We start from the raw sequence: 27523 nt of genomic DNA, 5'->3' as shown, positions 1-27523 counted from the left end.
CTAGCCTTGAATTTGTGAGCCTCTTTTCTCAGTCTCTCTCCAAGTTGTTGACATTGTAGACATGTGCCTCTATGTCCATCAGGATTTTATGTGTGTGTGTGGTTTTTCAGGACAGTGTTTTTCTGTGTAATAGCTCTGACTGTCCCAGAACTCACTCTGTAGACCAGGCTGGCCTTGAACTCATGGATCTGTAGACAGGCTGGCCTCCTGAGTGGTGGGATTAAAGGCGTGGCAGCTGCCTCGAAAATTTTTAGAGACTCCTACTAGGAAAATAAAGAATATAAAATTTCTAAAGTGTAAATACAGATACTTTCTTACTCAAAATGTTTTTGTTCTTTAAAACTTCAGTTGTGAATGAGGAAAAGGATGAAATGACACATTAAATTAATGTTCTATTTGTCTCAGGTTTTATCTTTAACAGTGTCTGAAATCTGAGGGAGGCTTTACATACAGTGTGAATTTCCATTCATTGTAAATAGAAATGATTGTTACCTGCTATGAATGTATATAAAGTATAGGAAAGAATGTTAAGTCACATCTGAATGTGCAGATACTTTGTTCTTTGATTTTTAGGCTCTTTGGTATGCATTTATAATCTTGTTTCTGCCTTTAGTAAACTGTATTTGAAAAACAATAGAATTAAACTTACTACGAATTACTTCATAAAGAAGACTTTGTTTTTGTATAAAACTTTTTTTGAGATTATAATATGATTATATTATTAACTCCTTCTTTTTCCTCCCTCCCAACCCTCCCATGTCCCCTCCTTGCACTCTTTGAGATTCATGGACTCTTTTTTTCATTTTTACTTGCATGTAGTGGTATATGTATCTACATATGTGTCCTTAAATATTAGTTGATATAATGTTACTTGTATGTGTATTTTAAGGGCTGATTGTTTGGTGTTGCTCAAGCAATTGGTATGCTCTTTCTTGGAGAAGATTATAGATTATTTTTCCTACTCTCAGAGTTCCTCAGTTGTCTACAGTTCTTTATGTAGGATTGAGGCAATCCACTTTGGCATGTCCTTTTGTTGAGCTCAGGTTCAGGCAGACATGCTGGTGAGATTTTGTGGCTGTAGCTTCTGACATTACTAGGAGACACAGTTTCACAACTAATGCCTAATCCCCTGGCTCTTACAGTCTGCTCCCTCTTCTACAATGTTCCCCAAGCTTTAGGTATGGGGGGAGTTTTCGGGACCGGCTCCACAACTGACTGCATTTTGATTGGTTGTGGTGTTCTGTAGTGGTCTCTGTTGCATTTTGTTGATGAGGGGTAAAGACTACACTTAGACAAATGTTTAGAGTGTACTTGGGGATTATCCTGGTTTGGTAAAGTGGTGGTTGTGATAAAGGTTCTCCTTCAAGATCCATGACTTCACTAGCTCTAGTAGTTAGTTGGCTAGGTTTCTAGGATCAGGTGTGATTTCTCTAATTGAGTAGCTCTTAGTCCAGTTATTGGTTACTGCTAAGGCATGTGTGCTCCCATTGTGCCCAGAGAGAACATGCACTGTTTGTCTTTCTGAGTCTGGAGATAATTCAATCAATATGATTTTTTTAAACTTTCAACCATATACTTGTAAAATTCATGATTCCATTTTTCTTTGCAGCTGAATAGTATTTTACAGTGTATAGGCATCATTTTCATTTGTTAGTTGAAGGACATTTAGGTTGTTTGTATTTTCTAGCTACTGTGGATAGAGTAGTAACATGGCTGAACAAGTATCTGTGGACTAGGATGTTAAGTCCTTTGGGCATATGCCAAGGAGTGGTGTAGCTGGGTCATATGGTAGATTTACTTTTAGCTTTTTGAGAATTCTCCACACTGATTTCTACAGTGGCTGTACTAGTTTGCAAACCCACCAACAGTGAATGAGAGATTCCTTTTCCCTGCATGCCCTCAGCATTTGTTAATCTTTACCATTCTGACTGAGATAAGAAGAAAATTTAAAGTTGTTTTGTATTTCCTTATTGCTAGGGACCATAAACATTTTTTTTTTTTTTTTTTTTGAGATATTGCTTAGTGCCTTCCCCCCATTATGAGTAGTTTCCCACTTGCCGGTCTTATCCCTCTGCCTTGCCAGCCCCAAATAACACACAGATGCTGTATTAGATATAATTCTGTTGGTCTGTTACTAGTTTCTTATTGGCTAGATCTGTCTTAAATATTAACCCATTTCTATTAATCTAAGTGTTTCCACGTAGTCTTATCTTACCGGAGAGAGACCCTGTCTTCACTCTCAATCCTCCATCTTGAATCTCTTCCCTACTACTTCTTCTCTCTTCCTAGTCTCCTAGTCTCGCCTATCTTGCTGTCCTATTGGCCAACAGTGCTTTATTCATTAACCAATAAGAGAAACATATTTACAGAATGACATCTCCCATCACTCGCCCCCTTTTTTTCCTTTTCTGTTCAGGCCTCAGGCCCATTTCTTTGAATATGTGTATTTGTTTCTTGAGTTCTTTGTATATCCTGGAAATTAATCCTCTGTTTGATATGTAGCTGGCAAAGGTTCTCTCCTACCCTGTGAGCTGTTTAGTTTTATGAAGTCCTACTTGTCAGTTGTTGGCTTTAGTTCTTGAGCAAATGGGGTCCTACTCAGGAAACCCATCCTTACACCTATATCGTGTATATACTGCCTATGTTTCTTCTAGCAGTTTCAAGTTTCACTCATAGGTCTTTGATCCATTTAGGATTAGTTTTTGTGCAATGTGATAGATACAGGACTAATGTCATTCTTCTGCATGTGGAATCCAGTTTTTCCAGCACCATCTCTTGAAAATGCCTTTTCTTTCCAGATGATGTTTTTTGGCATCTTAATCAAATATTATGTGACTGAAGGTATGTGTACTCACACTTGGGTCTTTGATTTTGTTCCATTGGTCTACGTGTCTGTTTTTTTATCCCAGTACTATATTATTTTTATTACTTTGGCTCTGCAGTATATCTTAAATCTGGAATGGTAGTCCTAGCATTGTTCTTTTTGCTCAGCATTGTTTTGTGGCTTGCATCAGTGTACTTAGACATAAATTTCCTTCATAGGCCTGCTTTCAATGTATCCAAGAAGTTTTGATGTATTTTCATTTTTATTTAACTCCAGGAAATTTTTTTCTTTTTTTCTTGTTTTCTTCTCTCTCTCATCTTTAGCAATGGATACTTGCTGTCAACTTCCAAATCAAATCAGATATAAGGAGTGATTTCAGTGCTTTTGAATTTGTAAAGATTGTGTTGTTTCTCAGAATATGATCCTTTCTAGTTTGCTTTTAAGTAGAATGTATGTTCTTTGGTGTTTGGATGGGATGTTCTGTATATCTGTTAAGTATATTTGGTGGATATTAATTAAATCTGATGTTTCTCTATTTTCTTGTTTTAGATGACCCGTTTATTGGGGAAAAAAAATGGGGTATTGAAATCTCCTACTGTGTGTGTGTGTTTTTTGAGAAAGGGTTTCTCTGTGTATCCCTGGCTGTCCTGGAACTCACTCACTCTGTAGACCAGGTTGGCCTTGAACTCACAGATCTACCTGCCTCTGCCTCTTGAGTGCTAAATTTAAAGGTGTGTGCCATCACAATCCTGCTGAAATTCCCTACTAATCTGTGTCATTAAATCTAGTAGTACTTTTTCTATGTGTTTCTTTCCTGTGGTTTTTGTTTTTTAATTTTTATATTTGTTTATTTGGTCCAGGTCCTCTGCTTTGTATCCTGATGGTTTTCTGCTTGATTCTTTCTACTTGTAAAGTTTTTCTTTGAGATCTAGTTGTATTATTAGAGATTTTATTTCCGTCTTCATTTTAGCTTGAGTCCTCTCCATTGTTTCTATGTCCTTATTGAATTCCATTCTCAAGTCCTGGATTGCCATCTTCATTTTCTTCAGCCTTGTCTGTGCTTTCTTGGGCATCACTGAGGCATTTGCTTTCCTTAAATTCTGTTTCTTTAAGTTTTTTCTTTAAACTTCTTGAATTCCTTGATGAAGTTTATGATTGTTCTTTTAAATTCTGTGTCCTGGCTTTATTGGAAGTATTTGTGCAGAAGTAGTAGGAGAGGATGTTTCATATATTTGCATTTTTGCAATGAGATCTGGGCATGTGGACGTCTTCTGTCAATTCTAGGTCAGATATGGAGAGAACGGGTTGGGGTAGGAGAGAGGATGTGCTGATGGATTGATTGGACCTAAAGATTGGAGATGGCTTGGGTGAATGAAGTGAGGTGTACTGGGTTGATATACAGGATGTACACCTGGTCTATGTCTGGAATGTTGGATCAGGGTGGGTGCAAAGGTTGGAGGTGGAATGGAGGAGACTGTGGGATGATGGGTAGGTAGGGAGTATTCTGGCAAAAACCATGGCTAGGACATTAGTTGTGGGGCCTGGGGAACGGGGGGTGGATGGTAGGGAGACTCCCTGGGCCAGACTTCTGAAAAGGACAGGGGTGGTCTGGCTGGGTGGTGCAGTTACAGTTTTAACAGGACCCGTGTGTTTTGGTCTTTGTCCCTTCCCTGCTTATCTCTTTAAATTCCAGTTGGCATAGATATTAGATATGTTACTGTATTGTGGGAATGAATTAAACAGTTCATGTTAAATATATAGGAGTCTAAATATGATTTGCATTATAAGGTTAACATTTGTATTTAATTCTATGAGTACTTTATCCATTAAAATTTGAAAATAGATTTGAATGTGATATAATTATTGTGTTAATAGAACAAACATTGCAATTTGGAGAAAATAAAATAACTGAAATTTGCATTTTCCCCATAACATAACAATTTCAGTTGAATTGTCATTTTATAGAATATGAATTTTTAAAAATACCCAAAGTATCTTAGACTTAAAAAACAGTACTGATGGTTAAGCCAGGACCTAATACATATTAAAGAAATGCACTATCAGTGAATTACATCTGCAGTTGTGTGTACAATTATTTATCAGAGCAGGTTTGACATGGATGGTAAATGCCTACTTTTGGATAGGTCTCTTGTTACTTGAATGCTTTCAATATGATAAAGAACGTGAGGCGTATGGAAGAGGTATACACAAGCAGCAGTATATGGTTAAAAAGTGCTAGGAGAGAAAGGCAGAGTAACCAGTCTTCCTAACAATAACTTCTAAATCAGAGTGGCAGTAAATTCCAGGAGACAACACAATGGAGGTGGTATTTGAACTGCTCTAAGAATGGTAGAATTGTAAGAATTGTGTAAAGCGGTACAGGTAGGTCACATGTTGGTAAAGAAAAGAATTAGTGATTTGAAAGTGTAACATAATTAAAACATAGTGTGTGCTATTTATTGCTAAATGAGATTAGTGGGCATAGATGAGAGAGAATGGAGATTAGGTGTCCTGGAGAGCAGCTGAAGTCATCTTTGTGTTTGGCTTTAGAGTCAGGGAGGCATTTAAGCAGTGATAATGTTAATGCCTATTGTAGGAAGTAATGCTACATAACTGAAGAACTCTGACAGGAACCTCTGTGGAGACTGGGGCCAGAGAAATTAGAGAATTTGCCCAAGATCACAAAAGGGAATATGATATAAATGGAGCACTTGATTCCTAAGTTAACTCAGCAAATAAGACTAATAGCAGTGTGAAAAGATCCTTGGAAAGTGGAAACTGAGTCAGAACCCGGTTAGGAGACTGTTGTCATCATTTAAGGTAAAGGAAATAATAGCATACATAGAAAGTTGTAGAGGGATTTCATCTTCTAAACAATGAATATTTGTGTAGTCTAGGTCTGTTGGTCACCCTGACAGTTGTTGAGACACTGTACATCTGCAGAGCTCTGTGGGATTGGAGTAATTGTTTTGTGTCTACCTGGTTTTGCTGATGGTTTAGAAACTCGAGGATAGGCCAGAGTGTAAAATTTGTTGTGGGATTTTGGAACTGGATGCTTCTTTATATGAACTTTAGTTTTGAATGGCTGAGGCTTGAGGTCATCAACTTATTGGTTTCATACCCAAAGGCTTAAAACATAAAGGACTCCTTTCTAAAAAGAAATTTTCTAAAAAGAAATTTATTTCACCTAGTAAAATTAATTTTAGATGATATAAATGAATAAGAAAATATTTAAAGTAATTTCTTTTCTTTGTAGAATGTCATTCACATGTTCATTTTGTAAATTCCGAACCTTAGAAGAAAAAGATATTGAACTGCATCTGGGAAGCTCTTCACACCAGGAAACATTAGATCATATTCAGAAACAAACCAAATTTGATAAAGTAGTTATGGAATTTTTACATGTAAGTAGGTGTTTTTGAAATGAGAAGCATTTTATTTGATCTGAATTTATTTCAATTTTTATAATTTCATTTTTATGTTTCTAAATATTTATTAATTACTCATTTGAGAAAAGTTGTTAAATTAATTGGGTGTGAATTCTGTGTTAGTATTTGTAATGTGAGAAATCGTTCTTCATAGTCATTTCTGAGAAAGTTGTCAGAAAAGAGTTCCTTTAGTCATTGTCTGTTGCCTTAGACTCATCTATCATTCCTGCAGAATCCAGTGTGCCTGGAAGTATGTTCAGTACATTACTTCTTCATTTCAGATGAGCCTCCATAATTCTTTTTTTCTTTCAAGTAATGATTGAAAGATCATGTCCATAGAAGCTAATTGACCTTGTTACTAGGTAGCAGAGTCAGAATTCTGAGCCAGGGAGACAGGTGTTTGCTGGTGTCTTGGTGTTTTCCTTGTATGATTGTCAGTTTAATAGATTATTTTGAAGAGCACAAACATTACTGTTAATGAGCCAACTTTAATTGAAAACATAACATGTTCACAGGTGCACAAGATAGTCTGTTTAGGTGGAAATGCAAGAATGCAGAAATACTCTGGGGACTTGGAAAACCCAACAGAACAAAGAGTGGGTGGAGCTGGACTGCGGAGTGCAGCACTGATCTGGGCTGGTGAACTGCAGTGCAGTGCTCACTCAGACCTCTCCTTTCCTGTAGCGGGTTCCTCTCTGTCATTTATGATTCACCCACTTACCCAAGAAGGGCACCATCCAGCTTCTGATCTTTCTCCAGAGGCCCAGAAGACGAAAGTGAGCGGTTTCTAGTGTTTTATGACAGTCTCTCCACGTAAATTGTGGGCTTCTTGTGAGAGAGATTAGCAGTGGTCCAGTGCAGTGTTGAGCATATGGTAGGTGCTCCTTGGAATCAGTTTGTATTCTTTCTATCTTCTAGGAATGCATGGTGAATAAATTTAAAAAAACATCTATTCGTAAGCAGCTGACACTTCATCACCTAGAAGCTTACAAAATAATTGAAAAAGATGTTATGGAAGGTGAGTATTTCATCAGGTTGTCTTAGAAATGCTCATTTGTACTTTATGTATCTGAAACCTTTGGGATCGATGCAGGTCACAGTTGTACTTACTATAGTTCTTACTAGTTTCTCAGGGCAGACCTGATCTCTTTTTCTTCAGTATAGAGTAGCAGTTCCCAACTTGTGGGTTCCTGCCCCTTTGGCAAACCTCTGTCTCCAAAAGTATTTACATGATAATTTATAACAGTAGCAAAATTATAGTCTTGAAGTAGCAATAAAATAATTTTATGGTTGGGGTCACCACTCATGAGGAACTGTATTATAGGATCACAATGTTAGGAAGGTTGAGAATCACTGGTCTAGGGGAAAATTCCTTCCTCATGTTGTGGTAACCCCCTCCCCCATAAAATACTTTTATTGCTACTTTGTTACTACAATTGTGCTACTGTTAGGAATTGTAATGTAGATAGCTGAGGATGGACCCCAAAGGGGTCAAGACAACCCTCTGTCTTCCTTAACTCTGTCTGTTTATCTCTTTATTTCTATAATCATATGGACAGAGGAGTTGTTCATGACTGTGGTGTCCACAGAGACCAGAAGAAGCCTTGAGATGCCCTGGAGCTGGGGTTGCTCAGAACCCACTGATGCAGACTCAGGTCCCCATAGGAATCTCTGAGCCTTCCCTGCAGCTCCGTTATGTTGTGTGAAATTCATGTGCTTAAATCGTCTGTGTTTCAGTATTCCTTCTCTTTTGATTTCATCTCTGAAGCCTACAAGCCTGTTTTTATTTTTAAAACAAAACAAAAACCAAAACAAACAACCCCCCCCCCCCAAAAAAAAACCATTTACTGTAACTTGCCTTTTCTTTTTATCCTTAAACAAATATTTTCTAGGCAACAGCTGCAGTGCTGAGCATTATATATTCCTAAAACAACAACTGTGTTTCTTTAAGCCTCATCCACACTGATGCCTCCTTCCTTAGTCTCATTGGTTACATGGAATCAGCAGCTTTCCACTCCATCATGTGGTCCCTTGTTTCATTTTGAGATACAGTCTTACTGCATAGCCTCTGGCCTAGAATTTACCAGTAGAGCACCTGGCCTTGAACTTGTAGCAGTGTCCTTCTGCACCTGAGTGCTGGGATTATAGGCTGGAGCCATCATGCCCACCAAGCCCAGTATGATTTTCTTCTTAAATCATCATGAAAGCATTTCTAATCTACTCCCTGCTTGTGAATCTGCCCCCCTCCCCTCAACACCTTACTAGCCTAATGTTCTCTTCATCCCCTTGGTCTGTTTTTGTCTTTGTACTTCATCAGTCATTATCTTAGTTACTATATCCCTTCATATTTCTTTCAGGTGAACTCATTTACATACAGTTTAAATTAATATGTATATGTGAATTACTTATATCTACAGATCTAGCACAGATCTGTTTTCTGAAATCTTGTTTCATTCATTCATTTGCCTGTTAACATCTCTTCAGTAGTTAATATAATGCCAAAATATTGGGGCATAAACTGTTGCAGAGGACTCTCATTTGGTTCCCAGCAGCCACATCATGTGGTTCACAACCTGTGACTCCAGCTTCAAGAGGATTGAACATTTATGGCCTCCTTGAGCACTAGCACTATCCATACAGACACAGATGTGCATAATTAAAAATGTAAAATAAATCTAATTTAAAAAGCTCCAGCATATCTCCCAGATCTGCCATTTACTTTGCCACTCTTTCCTACACAGGGAAACAAACTCAAAATACTTTGATTTTCTTAAAAAGTAGTCCTGCCGCACCCAACAGAGCAGATGTGAGGGTTGTGAGGTGCTGGCCTTTGTCTGTGGCAAAATGTCCTCTAGTTCATCTTTACATGTTGAACAAGTCTTTCTTTCCCCTGCTCTAAATGCTGCATTTGGGGTTGGAGTGAGGATTCAGTGTCAAGAGTGCTTGTCAACCTTGCAGAGCACTTAGAATAATCACTTTGAAGATGGATATTTTGTTTCTTACAACATCTTTTCTGCTTCTTCTGCCTAGCCATGCTCATAATAGTGGACACTCTTATTTTACTAAGAATAGCATCCATTTAGCTTTATGCTTTTTGCGGAGATGGACTAAAAGGGCTCTAAGCATGGGTGAATGTGATGCCAGACTGGAGAGTCTTGCACAGGACAAGAGTTTGATTTACAGCATCCACAATAGGTACTGCACATGCACCTTTAACTCCATGAGGCATGTGGAAGAACCTGACAGAAGCCTACATACTCTGATCCTATATAAGGAATACAAATGATGATGATTGTGAAAAATAGGACTGATGGCTTTCTTGTTTTGCAGGTGTTACTGCGGACGATCACATGATGAAAGTAGAGACTGTTCACTGTAGCGCTTGCAACGTGTATATCCCTGCCTTTCACAGTTCAGTTCAACAGCACCTAAAGTCTCCTGACCATATTAAAGGCAAGCAGGTAACTTTCAACCTTTTTATAAAATCCTTGAATTTTTACCAGTTTGCTATTATCTGCTGTCTGTTGTTTCATACATACTGTTCTGTTAATCTGAAATGTGAGTAGCTGTGTGTCTGCTGGGAGTCAGCCATGTCATAGTTGAGGTCATGGATTTAAGGGAAAGCTTTCTGGGTTTGAATCCTGGTTTTAAAGAAGTTCCTTGTGTAACTGTCCTTATCTGCAAGGAGAGACTGGCACCGTTTTTTTTTGTGCTTAAGGATTTCAGCATATGAGACACTTAATAAAACAGTGGCTGGTAATAATCAGGAAATCATAGTTGGTAAGCAGTTTTTGTTACTTTTTAAAGTAACAAAAATGCTACAAAATTGTTTTGTGAGTATGTGTGTGTTAGAACAAATAGGAAAGGGTATTTTTTTACTATTTTTGGCCTATTTTTCTGGTAGTTGGAGAAAATACATTTAAAAATTAAAGTTAGAGCATTTATTTGTTTTTCTCATGGTTTGGGAAAATGCATTTAAAACTAGTATTAGCACTCACTATATCTGTTGTGACTTTGGAATAGGATCTCTCTAAATAGCTCACTGCCTGCTTGTTCTTTAGTGCCTGTCTCTGCTCTTTATACTGCTCTTTATCTGGTTGGCTTTACCTCAAAAACATGCATGCTTACGTTGTAGGAAGTGTGTTTGTTTGTAATAAACTGAAAAGTTAATGATTTATGTGTAAATTTAAATAGAAGAGACTTGAATCTTAAAATTCTTCTTTGTAATGAAGTGACTCTCACATACCCCAACCAGGCCATCTTGCTGGTGCATGCTATGTATTACCTTTTCCCCCTCTGTATAATACTTGTGATATCTTAAAAACCTTGAAGAAGATTGATAGTTTTGTTTTGGTTGTGTGAAGTGTACAGTAAAAAGGATAGGAATCAAATGTCTAATACACCTAGAATTGTACTTAGGAGTGCTCTATTTTTATTGGCTTGTGAAAGTTCATGATCTTATTTCATGATCTAGATTACAAACACGATAGCTATAGTTAGTTATTCATAGCTTAATATAGTAGAGACTTGTGTAAAATACCACTTTACATCTATGAACTTTTCATGCCATGGCTTTCTGTTATCTGACTGTGTCCTGTCTTTCACAGGCTTATAAGGAACAGATAAAAAGAGAGAGTGTGCTGACTGCTACAAGCATCTTAAATAATCCAATCGTGAAGGTCAGGTACGAGAGCTTCCTTAAGGTAAGACTTCAGACAAAAGCATTTTAGGAAGTATTGTGTAAGTGAATGGTGATCCTAAGTAAGTACAGAACCACACACAGGGAAGAGTTTTACTCACTGTCTTGCTTACAGATAGCTCATTGTTTCTGTTAATTGCTGGGATCATAGGATGGGGAGTAGTGATTTCTTTCTCTTCCCCTAGAAGATAAGGTGTTAGCCTTACTCATGTGTGTGCACGTGAGATTGAAAATGTTTCCTGTCATGGCATGTGTGTATGCATCTGAGTGCCAGAGGACAAACTCAAGCGTGTCACATCAGGGGCCATCCGCCTTGTATCCACCTTGCTTTTGAGACAGGGTCTGTGATTGGTCTGAGGATTGTTTATTTATTGAGGCTGCTGTTTCTACCTTCACAACTCTGGAATAACAAGCTTGTGTCACCAGGCCTGGCTTTTAAATTTGGATTCTGAGTGTTATAATACATCATGAGGTGGGACCTTTTTAGTACTGAGGGGCAAACAGTGGGTGGGATACAGAGATCTATAGACAGAGCTTTTGTGGAAAGATTATTCGGGGAAGGTGAGGGAGTAAGGGAAGAAAAGAGAGAAGAGAGAGAGACAGAAAGACAGTAACTGCCTCCTCAGAGAAAGGCAGAAAAGAGAGATGAGAAAGTGGGTGGAGTTTGCCTCCTAAAGAGAATTCTGCACCTGCGTACAGAGCTAGGGTACCGCTTGCCGTGTGCAGAGGCATTCATTGTGCCAGGTCCCCAAGGTGTGGGGCCAGGTCTGCATGAATTCTTACACAAACCCAGGTCCCCATGTTCGTGTGTCCAGCACTATGACTGAGCTATTTCCCCCACCTCAGCTTCGTTTGTTTTTCTTTCTCTTTAAGACTGACTTGTGTCTTCTATAGTAACTACTTCACATCTTCCCCCTCTTCACATAGCCCAGGGTTGATCCTTACTCTCCCCGATTTCATATTCTTTTGCACTAGGGAGAGAGCAACATGGGTTCTACCTTAGATTTCTGTATGTGTTTATGTTTGTTCCCTCACCTTGTTACCATTTTCCCTTCGTCTGTGTTCTGGTTTCATCATTCTTGCTCCCTTATTTGGATCTGACCCTCACCCCACCCTCTCCCTCATCCCCTCCCCCTCCCTCCACCCCTTGTTGTCTTCCTCCAGGCAGACAGTGCTTGTGCTTTCCCTAAACTAAAGTGCCCTGATGTTTCCTGGGCCCTGGCTCCCTTGCTTTTCACTGTCTTTTCTTATAAACTTCAAAAGATAGCTTGCCTTGCGTTAGGCTTTTCACTTCTGTGGTTTGCTGTAACCAAATACTTCTCACTGGGAAGAATACACTCACTGTTTTTTGAAAGGCATGGTTAAATAGAACACTTCCCAGGGCCTGTAAAGACCCTCTTAGTCAATCTCCAAGCTTTTCAGGCTAGTAGACCCCAAAGTGTCTCATCCCTCCCCTCTTTTATCTACTCCCTTCCTTTCTGGTTTTTGTTTGCTTGGGTTTTTTTTTTTTTTTTTTTTTTTTTTTTGTTTTTGTTTTTTGTTTTGCTTTTTCAAGACAAAGTTTCTCTGTGTAGCCTTAGCTGTCCTGGAACTCACTCTGTAGACCAGGCTGGCCTCAAACTCAGAGATCACCTGTCTCAGTCTCTCAAATGCTGGGATTATAGGTGTGTTCTCCACCACCCGGCTCCTAAAGTGCTTCTTATTAAGCTTCTGCCTCGAAGTTTTGCTTCAGGAGGCCTGAGAGTGACTGGAAATTAGTATTTTAAGAAAGATTTCTAGCACCTGATAGCTTCCACTGTGTGCTTTGTCAGCTTGATAGAAGTTGATCATAGAGACGTGCTCTGCTCTTGGACAGCTGCTATTGCTCTAATTCCCGGGTCCATCACACTTTCAAAACTTTCAAAACTTAAGATTACCAGTGATCAGTTATCACAGTCAGTGCTGTAAAATTAATGTGCTGGTGCTTGAGGGTTTGCTCATTTGGTAAAGCACTCACTGTGCACATGAAGGGACCTGAGTTTGAGCCCCAGAGTCCTTTAAAGAAAGTTGAGCGTGGGATGCATGTTCTTTTCTCAGTGGTGGGAAGGTGGAGATAGGAGCATTCCTGGGCTCTCTGAGCTTGCCTAGCTGAATTGGCAGACCCTGCCTCAAAAGTCATGGTGCACAGAGGATCCTGACTAATGACACCAGAAGCCTCTGACTCCTACGTATACTTGAACACACATGTACTCACATGTGCAAATGCACAAAAATTAAAATCCTTTTATTTGAAACATGAAAAACTAAATCCTTAGGAGCCTTCATCATTAATACTGATGGACTCTAATGATGTTTTTTCAATTACTTTTTACTTTTATCTGTATTGTTTAACACTGCTCATTCATCATTTTCTCTTTAAACTGCCATTTTTGGCAGACAATGCTCTGCCTCCCTCATCCCTGTCCCTGTGTAGGCTGCTTGTAGGGTTTTACTCCTATAGATCATGTTAGGCTACCTCACGTGGGACTCTAATTACACTGTCAGTCCCGAGCAAGTAAATAGTTTACTCTGGCCGCTCTTCTGCCTAAGATGAAATTTTATAGGTGCCTGTTTAGCATTTAGATATTTAAGACTCTGACCCACTTCCTCTCTCCATTCTCATTGCCTGCTCTGTTCTGTTGTTCCAAGTTTCCTATAGTCCTCCTATCTGTGGCCTTCAGAACTGTCTTTATCATTGTTCCCGTCCCCTTCTAAGCTCATTCTGTATCACTAAAGTGCACCACCAGGTATACATTATCACACTTCATTCTGCACATTCCTGTCTGCTCCATCTTAAAATGTAGCCTCAATAGATGCAGCTTAATAAGCTTCACTGCCTCTTTGTTTCCCGTATTAATGCAGTTGCAGTATGACCAGTTCATATGAGACTTAATCCAGATAAATAATTACTAAGATTGTAGGGCTGCTGAGGTGGCTTTGCTGGATAAAGACAATTGCCATCAAGCCTGATAACCAGAATTCAGTCCTTGGGCTGTGGAAGGAGAAAAGTGATTCTGCTGGTTACCTGACCTCCACATGTAAACATATGCACATGCGTGTACGTGCGCATACACACTGGAGATAATAACGATAAAATTGTATCTGTGAATGTTTCTCAACTGTTGGTCGAGTAGATACTTCAAATATATAAAAGTTTGTCGTTAAGTAAAAAGAACTTCAAATACGTGTTTCCCTGATATAACAAGCATCAGTGCTAGAAAGACACATGTGTTGACTGTAAATGCCAATTTTTTTTTGTTTAGGGTGAAAATCCTTTTGAAATTCAAGATTATTCTCAGGATCAGCAGATAGAAGGAGATGAAGAGGATGAAGAGAAGATCGATGAACCCATTGAAGAGGAGGAAGAGGAGGAAGAGGAGGGGGAGGAGGCAGAAGAAGAGGATGAAGAAGTAGAGGAAGGAGGGGAAACGGAAGAGGTGGAGGAAGAGGAAGGGGGAGGAGCTGGAACAGTGGAGGGAGGGGAGGGGCCTCCCGAGTCAGGGGAAGATGAGGTTGAAGAAGAAGCTAGGGAGGAGGAAGAGGAGGAGGAAGAGGAGGGTAGTAAGGAAGAGTCTGTTGGCTGTTCTGCTGAGCCGTGTGAGCAGTCAGGCTAGGGCACTGGACTTGAGTGGAGCCAAGCCTTACCCTCTGTCCTCCTGTAGGGAAGGGAAGACGTTTCATAGCTTATGATAATGAACTGATACCATGTTGCATGCATTCCACATAGAAAATTTGTTTTATATAATTTCTAAATGTTTGGCACTTGTTTAATAAAATGAAGTTCAGATGATTTCAGTTTAGTTTTTATAGATACCAAACTTAGATATGATAAATTGTTTGTATGATTTTTAAGCTTAATTTTTATTACCTTATTGGTGTTGAGGATACTAGATGTGTCTTGCTCCTCTATCTGTTGTAATCATTTGAACTTAAATGCTGCTCTTGGGAGTGAACCTTCAAGTGTGCATTCAGTTTTTTAATACTTACTCTAAGAGAAGGACTGGGCAAGTATTTTGTCCAGATTGGGGAGTTTTGTTTTGTTTGTTTTTTACATTGAATAGCAGTTAGCATTAAGATGGCTTAACAGCTTTTGTGTACAGTTACCTTTGTAGCAATAAATTTTTTTTTAAATAAAATCTCCTTTGATTGCAAGTTAAACATTTCATCAATTAAATGAGTATTTAAAAATCAATATCTGCCTTAATGTATGAGTTTTAGCTCACAAGTATTTCAAGTGATTGAGAAGACTTGAATTAAAACATTTTTCCTCAATCATATTTTTAAAAAGTGTGACTACTGTATATTTTCTAACACATTTCAGAGGTCAGTCTGTAACTGATCTTGTTTATACTAGCTTTAGTTTGTTCTTTTCTCTGTGCCTATGTCAAACCTTGGGATCTTCCTGAAAATACAATTTAATACAAATAATTTGTGTTCCTTTGTCGTGTCTGTTCTGCCTGGAAAGCCAAGAATCAAGAGTTCTGGTTTTTTAAAAAAATAATGAATAGTTTCTCCTTCACTCTTTCAAATATTTTCCTTTAAAAATGGAGTAAACTGAACCTACATATTCCTCAGGAGGGCAGGAGACTGGCCTACTCTAAGCCATTATTCCAATGGCTGTCTGTACAGCTGAAAAGCGGTACTCTTACAGTCATTGACCGTCAAGAGCTGTACTCTTAAGTCCTTACTTAATACAGCCTTTTCTTGGGATGGGGTGACAGCTTTTCCCCCCCTACTTTGGGGATTTTTTAAAATTGATTAAATTTATTAATTTTACATCTTCACCACAATTTCCCCTTCCTCCTCTCCTCCCAATTTTCTCTCCCACCTCCCTTCTATGCCCCCCCCCATCTATTCCTCCTTGGTTTCTATTCAGAAAGGGTGTCAACAAGACATGGCAGGCATATCAAGCTGTAGGACTGAGCTCCTCCCCTGGTATTAAGGCTGTGCAAGACAACCCAGTTTGAGGAATAGGTTCCCAAAAGCCAGTCAATGTGTTGGGGACAGCCCTGCTCCCACTGCTGCTAGGGGTCCCACAAGTAGACTAAGCTACATAACAGGTGACTGCTTTTTATTGAAGTTTACCTCTTAAAAGTTTGAGGCATTAAATGGGCAACTTACGTGATAAAACACTTGAGTCAAATGTATGAGCATTTGTAGAAGTGTGTATGTGAGTATTACATGTTTGTGCACATGTGTGTGGGTGCATATGCCTGTTCTCGGAGAGCTGAGGAGGATGCTGGGTGTCCTGTGTGTCATGATTTGCCTTATTCCCTTGAGACAGGATCTCACTGATGCTGGAGCTAGGTTGGTAGCTAGCAGATCCCAGAGATGCTCCTGTTTCTCCCTCACACGCAGGCCTGTGTGTGACCATGTCTGAATTTTTTATGTATGTTCTAGGGATTTGAATTCTGGTTTCCATGCTTGGGTAGTAAGCACTAGATTTTCTAAGGTCAGGGAGATGGCTCAGTGTATAAAATATTCGCTGACTAAGAATGAGGACCAGAGTTCAGATTCCCAGCATCTGTGTAGGTGATTGCTGTGTGTGGCAGCCTCCTATAATTTCAGCTTCAGCACACTCTGAAGAAGGTGAGGAGGAAATCCCAGGAGCTAGTTGGTGAGCACAGACTAGCAGTATTGACAAGTGAGAGACCCTGCACCAAAGGATAAGGTGGGGAGTGATGGAGGAAGGTGCCTGATGTCAGCCTCAGGCCTCCACATGAGACTGTTGAGTTTAGAAGCAGGTACCTTTACCTGGTGAGCCTTCGTGTTGGCCCTAAGTTGGAGGTTTTCAAATGGAACATCTCTGGAGAATCATGTATGCATGCATACATATAAAATCTCTGTAACAACTTTTGAGAGAATGTGAAGTGTGTTAAGTAGTGATGAGTGTTTATGTAGACCAGCTTACTCTCCAGGTGGTGTTAAAATATATTCTTAGACTTTAATGTCTGTATTTTCCATTTGGTAATTTATAGGTGTTTGTAATTAGTGTCTCTGTCTTCTTTACTGTTAAAAGGACAATTTAGCTTCTGTTACTCAAGTCCTCGTCAACAAAATGAGATAATGTAGAGGTGATCACCAGTGTCTAAGGGCTGTGTAGGTGTCTGTAGTCTTCTCACTCTGTCTTTCAGTCTGTTGAAAGTCTGCACCTGTACTGTTTCTGAATTTACAGGCTCAGTCTTCTCCCCCGTGCTGCTACCAACACAGTCACGTCACCATCATATTTGCTGGTATATCACGATACAGCCCGATCCCTCCTAGTTGCTTTTCAATTAGGGTAGTCCTAGTCATCTGTATATGACTGTCAGTTTCTTGGCTTGCTTATTACACCAAAGCCAGATCCCTTGCTTTGTCATTTCCTGCAAACATCTCATACTACCCTGTTTTCTTGTGTAACTACATGTTTATGAATTTAATCAGTGTATTTCTTCATAATTAAAATTGCAGAACTTTATAGAGTTGCTTAGAACCAGGATGTCAGTTTGATCTGGGACTTTCCTCAACACAGACTCATCTGATGACTACGCCCTGTGTGGTTTCTTCCCATACTCCATGCTATAAGAATAGCATCTGTCGTTGTGAAGGCCTCTGTCACTATCAACAGCAAACACTATTCCCAATATATTTGACTCTAGTAATTACACCACTGTACATAGTTGGGGTCCTATTGTTATGCAAACAAAACCTGCAAAGCCCGGGATACTGGTGAAAGCAGTTAGCCCTGCCAGCTCCAAGAGCTCCTTGGAAGCAACCATACTCATCTCTTTCCACTTTTTTCTTGTATTCTCTAGTTTTTGTTTTTAATGGCAAAATGGGATTTTTCCTTTGAATTCAGCATAAGCCATTTAACTCCTCATGAACAGTCCCTGAAGCGTTAAGTGGAGAACAGGCACAGGGCAGTCTTAGAGAACCAGGAGATACCTCTTTTGATGAATACTTGTTATTATTGTAAGGCTAAGGAACAGACAGAAACCTTTACAATTTAAAAAAAAATTTTTTTGTGTGTGTGTATGCATGTATTTGTCTGCATGTGTGCTTATGTACCATGCACATGTAGTACACTTGGAGGCCAGAAGAGGCCATTGGATCCTCTGGGACTGGAGTAGAGAGCTTTCATGCTGTTGCTGGGACTTGAGCTCATGTCCTCTCCAGCCCAAGGACACCTTTTTATTATGGCCAAGGACTGTTACCAGAAAGCAAAGCTTCAGCAAGCATTGAGGCTCGAGTTACGGCTCAGACAATGTGATGAGATTCACCTAGACTGAGAAAGAAACCTTAGGGAAGGACATCAGAGACATTTCAGGTAGGGTGGTGATGGAGGCAGCACCCCCAAATAGCAGTTGAAAAGCTATTACCGATAGACATATAGTAGGTAGTTTGAGTAGTTTCCTCATGGAAAGCTGTAACTTTCTATTAGTGGTAGCCAGTGGGAAACTGAATATTCCATTTTCAACAGAAATCTGAACTATATGCTACAGAAATGATGAAATGGAAAGAAGGATAAGTTATATGGAAGAAGCTATGTAGTCTACTGAAGAATATGAAATACTTGAATGAAATACTTGAAGACTGGAACTCACTCTAAATCAGGCTGGCCTGGAACTCAAGAGAACCTACCTCTGCATCCTGAGTGCTGGGATTAAAGGTGTGTGCCACCATGCCTGCCTTATATTCTTGTCTATTAAAGATGATTGTGTATATGTCAGTTTGTTTCAAGTGGATTGATTTACATTCCAGTTGTTTTAATGTTGACTGTGGGTAAAGGTTAAAAGTAACAGTGACTAATGGAAGGTTGAAGTGTCTCAGGATTAAGAACACTTGCTGTTCTTGAAGAGGGCTTGCTGGCAGTTGGTTGCCACAGTGTGACTTACAACTGCCTAACTCCAGTTTCAAGGGATGAATCTATCACCCACTTCTAGCCTTTGGCACCATGCACACATTGGAGGCAAATACACACACAAAAGCCAGTGTTAAGTCTGAACGGCTAGTGCGGGGACACTGGGCACATGACCGTGTCAGAGGTAGCCCCCCTTTAGCTTGTTACGCATCCTAAAATCCTTGGCCCCAGGCATCCAAAGAGGGAGGAAAAGAGTAAGTTTGCTGAGCTTTGCCTTAACGGCAGCCCGGGAACTGCTGTTTAACACGTATGAACTTCCTGTTAGCTTCCAAGAAGGCTAGGGCCTCAGACAGAAAGCTAGGGTTCTGTTGGTAACTGCCTGGGGAGATGGGCATGGATGCCACAGAGGGCACTGGAGATGGATAAAGAAGTGATTTCACCCAAGTCTAGTTTACTGAACTGGTGAGTTTGATGGGGTCCCTTAACTCAAAGGCAGCTGCAACACCAGGAAGCTCTCCCTCTCCCCAGGACTTCCTGCACAGCCTGGCAGCAGCTTGGTACAGCCAGACCCTCCCTCCCATGAACTGTTTATTATCAGATAGCCCAGGGGAGGGACTTTGTGAGTCTTGTAAGATTCTGAGTGTCCTAAACCTCTTGGATCTTAAGATCCTCTAAGAAGGGATGCTTCAACTTGAAGGCAGCAGCTACTCAAAAGGTCCTATAGGAAGGATAGACGGCAGTGCCACTTAGGTTAATGCAGCCACAGGCTCAGAAATTCATGGACAAAGACAGTTCACAAAGCAATGAGGACAAGGTGTTTCTATTTCATACTAGAAAACAGTACGGTAAGAACTTACAAAGACCACCAGTTGTGTGTTGGGGTCATTCATGGGAAATCACCTGTGAAGGAGCTAGGGTCATTGGGAAAAGACAGGGCCTATACCACACAATGCACATATATTTCAAGATTGATGGACACAACAGTGCTAAAATAAGAGGTAAGAGAACCACTTCTAGTTTTGGAATAGAATCTTCTAGGCAAGATACACATCCCAGAAGTCCTAAGGAAAAAGTGACAGATTTGGTACATAAAAATAAGTCAAAAGCTGTGTTACATGGTCTACAGCTGGTAAACCTAGCATCTGGGAGGCTGGGGCAGGAGGATCATGAATACAAAGCCTACCTGTGAGTTTGAGTTTAGACTAAGGATGGCAGGGGAAGGGTTACTGGAGAATGAAAGAGCATCATAAAATGTTTGTAAATACATGTAAGCAACAAGAGTATATTAAAACAATAACTCTAGTTATTTCAGATATTTGCAGTGGCCTCTGTTGGTGAAGAAATGCCCTTCCTAAGATGTAGTGGACAATTTGGATTTATGCAGTAAATTCTAATGTATACACTCATTGGTCCAGTGGCTGGCTGTAAACAGCCACACATCTGCTGAAATAGTGAGGTCTAAAGAGCTGGTACTGAGAAGTAACTGTTAACATCTAATCTGAAAGGCACCCAGGCTCTTTTGTTCTCACAGGAAGATGTCACAAAGATTTCCATAAAATAAATCCGCCTCATCATCAGTGGCAGGATGCACCCCAGCATCAGAAATGATGTCTCTGTGAGGCTGGTCTTCACGGGATTCCTGGTAGTGAGAAGAAATTGGAAATGACCTGTGTACTCATCAGTAAGGATAATGATTAATTATGGGACAGGATTCACGATGCATTCTTTGCAGCCATCATAAAGAGCCTGCATATGCTGACTTAGGAAAAAAGGAGCAACTTGTATTATATATTAGAATCCCATTTGGGAAACTCTATACATGTATAAATACATGAAGTCCAAGCTATTTGTATTACAGCCTGTAAAGATAGTTTATTTGTAGGAAAAATGTCTAAGGATAAACAAATAGTGCTCACCTATGATGAACTTACATTTGGGTGGGGAGAATTTTCTCTCCAAAACTTATTTCTGGTTTTATTCTGAATGGCTGTAATAGTGTTAGTGTATTGAAAGCAGAAATATAATCAATAAAGTAGAAACAGAATCCACTGACTTAGATATAGCACTTCTAACAGTTCTGTATATTTCCTCATGGCCCCTTACATCTTTTCCTGGTTATTTCTAGCCACAGATAGATGTTGATACTGCTCCCTGGGATAAGAGAAACGGAACCTCAGGCTTAGGAGGGAGAGGCTACATCTGTTTGGGAGCATGTTAAAGTTGGCTTTGCTCCTGGGTGTTACAAATACTTTTCTGACAGCCTGGTCCTAAGCCGCATCAGTCCCAAAATAACAGAGACTCTATTAGTTATAAAGCTGTTGGTCAATGGCTAGAGCTTCTTATTGGCTATCTCTGTCTTAAATATTAACCCATTTCTATCAATCTAAGTGTCTCCAAGTGGTCTTATCTTACCGGAGAAAGGGTCTGTATCTCTTCTCTCATGTCTTACATCTTGACTCCTTTCTACTACATCTCCCAGAATTCTTGTCTCCTAGTCCTGCCTATCTTGCTTTCCTATTGGCCAACAAGGCTTTAATCATTAACCAATAAAAGAAACATATATACAGAATGACATCTCCCATCACTTGGGATGTTGAAATGGTGTTATCACATACACAATTGGATGTGAACTCATGGTACTTGAGGAGTGGTTGACTTTGCTTCTGGGATGTTGAAATGTTATCACATACCCATTGGATGTGTGTTCATAGTACTTGAAGAGCACATGAGCAGCAGTTGCAACACTTCTCTGTGAAGAGATGACTACATTTCCTATGATGACATCATGTAACAGTTGGCCTCGGCATTGGGCAGCTCTTCCATTCTTGCCAGACCTTGCATTTGAGCAAATGTCTTAACTCGTCATTGGTGAGATGAAGGTAACATTGCCTCACCTGTGGGATTGCTCCAAAGAGGGGCTGCTACCACTTCATTTTCCCTACTGCTACCTACAACCAGAGCTCACTTTTTCATCAGAGAGAGAAGTAAAACAAGTATTGGCTGGTAAATCTGTGTGTAGAATTAATATAGACATCTGGGCGTAAAGATTTCTTACTTTGAGTCAGTTTCAAAACTGCTTTTATAGTATATGTTAGTTACACAGGATTGGTTTCAATGTGGCATTTTATACATGCACATAATTTTTTCGATCATATTCACCCCTCCTTACCCTCTTGTTTCCCCCACACTTCTAATTCCTTTCCTTTTCCCAGATAGCCCTCCTTCAACCTCTCAACTCTTACATCTCTCTGTATGGCCCATACAGGTTCATTGGGTTGTTTACAGGGACACGGGAGTCTTATACTATACTACTGAAGAAAATCGACTTAGTCTTGGATTTTCTTAATCTACTTTGGTGATTACATTGTATGCACTCATTTCTTCATAAGGTTTGTGCAGGCTTTTGGTCCAAAGCAACAAAATCAAGACCCAATGATTTGATACGATGGAAGAAAATAGTATCTCATTTACCAGAGTTAATCCTAGTTATTAATGGTCTTCTTTCATGTCAAAGATCTTCAGTGAGCAAGATTATCAATAACTGCTAATGGTAGTCCTCTAAGCTTGGCTGCCCACAAAGGGTTAACTCATTCTTCTCAGCTGAGACTTGAATTGCTTGTTGGTAGGTACTGAGGTCACTGTCACTACTAAATGACAGATGTTTTCCTGAGAATCCCAGTATACCTTCTGGTGGCATAAAGTTCAGTGTTTGCAGCAATGGGGTGGTGTTCTTTAATAACTGTTAAATTTATTCTTTGGAGCTTTTGCAGAGATGGCCTATTGCTGCCGGAGGGCTCCCTTGGCACTTCACTCTGCATTTTATTTTTGCATAACGCCTACAATTTAGGCTCCCTGCTGTGTGGCTTCTGCATCCTTGGTTCAGTATAACCCAAATACTCATAAATCTCCCTTCTTTCTGCAGCAGCTGGGGTATGACAGTGATGTCCCTGTTCCATAATTCCAGTCAGCCCTGGGGTGAACAGACAGACCAATCCAAAGCCACTACGTCAGATAAAGCAGTGCAGTTTGCACAACTCAGCAGCCTCAAGAGGTAGTCATGTAATACTCTCGATTTGTATTCTGCATAAAACTCCTCTTACGAGTTATAAACTTCCTAGGGGGAGCACACATACTCAGCTGCAGGCCACTGAACATATGATCGCTGTAATTGTAAACTCAGAAGGAATAGGCTAAGCCCTTTCCATGCTACCAGCTGAAAGAGATAAAAGAAAAACCTCACCGTTTAGAGTTAGTTAAATATGGTATTTTTCGATTTGGAATGCTAATTGAGCAGTGTTTTCCTGAGACCCCGGACTTGATAATGTAATATTAAGGGATAGGACTGATTAATATATCTGAAGGTCCCTCCCTCTTTTCTGTCTCCATCTTCTAACACAGGAATGCCACATTTGACTACCACTCATCAGCTTGTTGCTATAGACGGTTTTCTTGGATATATATATATATGTTCTTCCATTGAATTTACTCTTAATGCTTACGGTGTGCAAGATGATAGTGGCAGGAGCCCAGAAGCCAGGGACAAAGCAGACATAATCCTTGGCTTGGGGTCTTAAAGACAAGGGACAATCATAGCTCAGGAGCCCCACTGGGGTCTCTAGCAGCACAGGATTCTGTACTAAGACACATACAAAACATGACCCGTGGTTCTTTGTATTCCCTTCTCCTTTAGAGACCCCAGTTTCTTTTAGCCATTTTAGGCTTAGTGTTGCTAGTGTCATCGTTGGTAATGAGTGAACAAGTCCCTTCCAGCCGGTCTCTTCCCAACCCCGGCTTCAGAGGACTCTAAGACCTCACACTGTGAAGGGAGAAAGCACAGTGCGCGGCAGTCCTCCTGCCCTCAGTTATAAACGTATCCCAGTTGCATGGAGAGCCAACAGTGGTGCCCGCTAACAAAGCTAGGCAGAATTCTCCTTTCGTGGCCCACTCACACAGATGCTGTTATTTTTCTCCACCTCCTTTCTTTCTGTGTAAGATGGATATGGTGTGTGTGTGTGCGCGCGCGTTCATGGGTATTTGCTCACTGTGTGCAGTTGGACAGACTCAGGCCTCCCGTGCACCTTCTCTGCAACCACATGTGTTGGTAGTTCGCCTGTGTGCCACTGCCCTTCTGACCTGTCTTCTGCCATGCTTTCTCTTGTCCCTGATGTACACTCCACCTTTGCATCCCTTTGCCTCCCATCTACTACGTGCCACACTCCTACCTAGCCCTGGCATGACGGACAGGTTCTCATCACCAGGTGGGGTTACGCTGAGGCTTCCCCAGGGCGTTCCTGCACTCTGTCTGACATCACTTACCGTCTAGAATTATTTGGCATTGTTTGTCACTTGTCTTCTTCAACAGAATGCCAGCTCAGGAGAGCAGGGGTTCTGGCTTCTTCACTCCGCACCGGCTTCTCAGAGTCTGAAGGGATGGATGGACTAAGGTTTTAGTGGGTCTTTCTGACTGTGTCAGGATGATTCTTGGCTTAGTTCAAATCCCTTGTAGACTTCTGGGCCCTCCCCACCTTCGGCTCTCAGCTTTGGGAAATATTTGATTGGTATACATTGCATAGTTGGCATCAGATGGCTATTCACTGGTTTATCTGCACAGTGGCTGAGTCATCCATTTCTTTTGGCCTTTCCCTCCTCATCTCAACACCTGCTGGTAAGGCAGGAAGAAGGGACAATGGATAGGTTGATCCCCAAGGCCTATCTCTCTGTCATTGAGAAGTCAGGGATTTTCCTGGGAATTTCCCAGCAAATCTCTCATATGCCTCTTTGTACAACACTTGGTCACATGGCCACCCTCGATGTCTGAAGGGGGATGGGAAGGGGTTAGGGGTCTGGGGTTGACTGTTCAGTTGACTTGTCAACACAGGCTATCACTTCTAAGGAAGTATGTGTATCCCTGGAATAGAAGCACACCAGAACAGTATCCAGGTGTTATGTAACAGTGGTAACTTAGGTTTGTTAGATGCTGACACATCAGGCGGAGCATGTGCATCTAACTCATGGGTGGATAGAGTCCTGTGTGCTGTTAACCATCTCCGGACTGTTGAGAACACTGGGGATAAGAAGAAAAACCTGTTCCCCAAAGGCTTTCATCCATGGTGGGTTGAGCCCATGGTGCAGGACTCACAGATGAGAACCATACATGTTGGAACCTGATAAATATCAGACTGATATTCAAGGGCAAGGATTGTGTGTTTTCCCCCTGCTGTGCCCAGACTAAGCGTATCTGTGGACACAGTAGAAACTCAATATATTTGCCCATTTGAGTCAAAGAATGATTGCAGAGAAAACATGACCAGTAAATTAGAGAAGGCATTTATTTGCTCCCAGGACCTGAAGATGCACGCAATTTGGACATTAGGAATCAGCGACGGAAGCTGGGCCTGCTGGCGGAGACCTGTCATCTCAGTTAACTGAGATTATGAGGGGAGAGGGTCACAAGTGCAGGTTGTGTCAATTTGACACTAACCAGAGTCACCTTGGAAGAAACCTCAACTGAGTATTTGCCTCCATCTGAGGAGCCCATGGGTGTCTGCGAGGCATTTCCTTGATTAATGATTGATGTGGGAAGGCCTGGCCCACTGCAGGTGGTGCCACCCTGGGCAGGTGGGCCATGTCATATAATGTTTGTGATCTATACTTCAATTCCTGCCTCCAGGTCCTGCCTGCCCTGGCTTCCCCAATGATTGACAGCAATCTGAACTTTCAAGGCAAGTATACTGCTTCCTCCCTATGGTGATCTTTGGTTATGATGTTTATTATAGCGTGGCAACAGAAGCAAGTGAGGGTGTGTGTGTGTGGTTGTGTGTGTGTTTGGAGTTGCTGGTTGGTAGATGTAGTGATTTTGGTCTGCCCTATTCAGTATTTCATAGTGACCAGCAGAGGGTAGCAGAATCCTACTTTTCAAAGGTGATTCCAAGGGCTTCAGGCCTTCTCGTCCTTGAGGCAACACCACCTTTTTTTAAAGTTGGAGAGAATAGTCTTGTGCCCAAGTTTCTGTCTTGAGGAACGTAGACCTTAACCTTTACTTGGGAGAATGTGTCTGTGAGCTGCTTCCTTCGACCACCCCTTTTAAGAAAAAGTTAAGAATGTGCCTAGCATCTGATGCAGTTGCGGTGGAAGACTGGAGTTGGAACTGAGGGCTAACTCTATCCTGAAGATTGGTGTTTACATGAAGAAAAGAAATATGTCTCAGATGCTTGAGGCTCTGCCTCATCACCAGCACCGTAAAACTAAGGTCTGTCGCATGTTCCTTGGAAGATGCAGTCTGAGAACACGACACCATCCCTGTGTGAGTCTTCTTAGACTGGAGGAACGATGGGAATGAAACTCTAGTTCATAGTAACTTAGATTTCTTGGGGTTTTTACCCAGCCCACCACTGCAAGTGCTCCAGTTCTTTCTGGTCTTTCTCGGGTGGTACGCAGGGGACCAGTGTGAGGAGGGAGTGGCTGTCTCTCTTTCCAGTCTAATACAGTTGACGGTGAACCCTGGATGACATCCTTAGCCTGATCTTCAAAAGCCCCAGAAGAAAGAAAATAGTTAAAATAAGATTCTGAGAATGCTTGTTCCTTTACCGTGTGTTCTCCGTTTCTGACAGGGTCAGAAACCTGGCCAGAAGTCAGAGAGAGATGCAGATTGGGGGTCGCTGAGAGTCCCCAAGGGCCACCAAGGGCTGTGTAGACACTGGTGAGCAGGCTGAGGAGACCTGGCTTTCCCATGCCACAATCCTCCCCAAACACAACTTAAGCTGAAACCCATTAGAAATTAAATTTCTCCTGACGTTTAGATTTCTGAATTAAGACAATCTTTATGCTCTCGAATGACCTGAACACACACATCTTTGCCCTCTGGGTGTTATGTGAACTATGTTTGCCCATGGAGACTGTCCCATTTGGTAGGAACTTATTATCCTGTTTGCATGTAAAACAGCTAATGCTGAAAGATGAAATCTTTTTCCGGCTTTCTGAACAGTTAGAATCTGCGTCCCCTGAACACACATGTGGTTTCATTCTTGTCTTCAGCAGGCTTCCTTTCCCAGAGAGTAGAACTTGCTTGTCAGGGCAGGCCTGCCAGTTCACAGTCCAGCCCAAAGGACGTTCGTGTGGTGTGTGCGTGCGTGCGTGCGTGCGTGCGTGTGTGTGTGTGTGTGTGTGTGTGTGTGTGTGTGATGAGCCCCTGAGGGTTTGCAGCAGAGGTCAGTGTGCAGTGCAGGGACATCGGTAATTGTGACACTTTCCTCTTCCATCCTCAGGGCCTTCAGCAGCCCTGGACTGCTGTCTACCATCAAAGAACAATCGTAGCAAAAGCCCCATAACGGGGAAACCAGGGGAGTGACCTCAGGTTGCAACCTGAGACAGGTGAGGACGAGGCAAGAGCAGATAAACACCGGGTGCCTTCACATTAACCCATGGCACAAGAGCTCTTAACACAAAAGGAGTGGAGGTTCTTACCTGCCACAGGGGATGACAGTGGGGAGGGGTCAAATTTAGACTGTAATGCCAAATACTGTCCGCTAGATGGCAGTTTCCCCACTTAAGGTCCCCAAACTAAGGGGAGGAAATTAGAGTCTGGGCTTTCGTTATTCTCCTTGGGGTACACAGTTTTGTTCCCCAGGGGGTAGATTTCCTATGGGAAGAAAACACTAGAGAACAGAAAGAGTACGGTACATGGAAGGAAAATAAAGTTAGCCATGTTAGAGAAG

The 27523-nt window shown here is 41.1% G+C and overlaps 1 protein-coding gene across 1 annotated transcript in view; it reads left to right on the top strand.

Annotated features, from left to right (window-relative positions):
• The window catches only part of Znf326 (zinc finger protein 326), a 41250-nt gene extending 25853 nt beyond the window's left edge, over positions 1-15397 (top strand). The window contains exons 8-12 of the mRNA XM_051198157.1: positions 6081-6228; positions 7171-7270; positions 9583-9713; positions 10860-10955; positions 14233-15397. Coding sequence (XP_051054114.1) covers positions 6081-6228; positions 7171-7270; positions 9583-9713; positions 10860-10955; positions 14233-14583 — 826 coding nt within the window. The 3' untranslated portion in view covers positions 14584-15397. The remainder of the gene's footprint in view (positions 1-6080; positions 6229-7170; positions 7271-9582; positions 9714-10859; positions 10956-14232) is intronic.
• Positions 15398-27523: the final 12126 nt, after the last annotated feature.

This window comes from Phodopus roborovskii, unplaced genomic scaffold (genome assembly GCF_943737965.1).
Source record: "Phodopus roborovskii unplaced genomic scaffold, PHOROB, whole genome shotgun sequence".
Lineage (NCBI taxonomy): Eukaryota > Metazoa > Chordata > Mammalia > Rodentia > Cricetidae > Phodopus > Phodopus roborovskii.
Note: the sequence above shows the minus strand (reverse complement) of the source record. Positions and strands in the feature narration are given on the sequence as shown.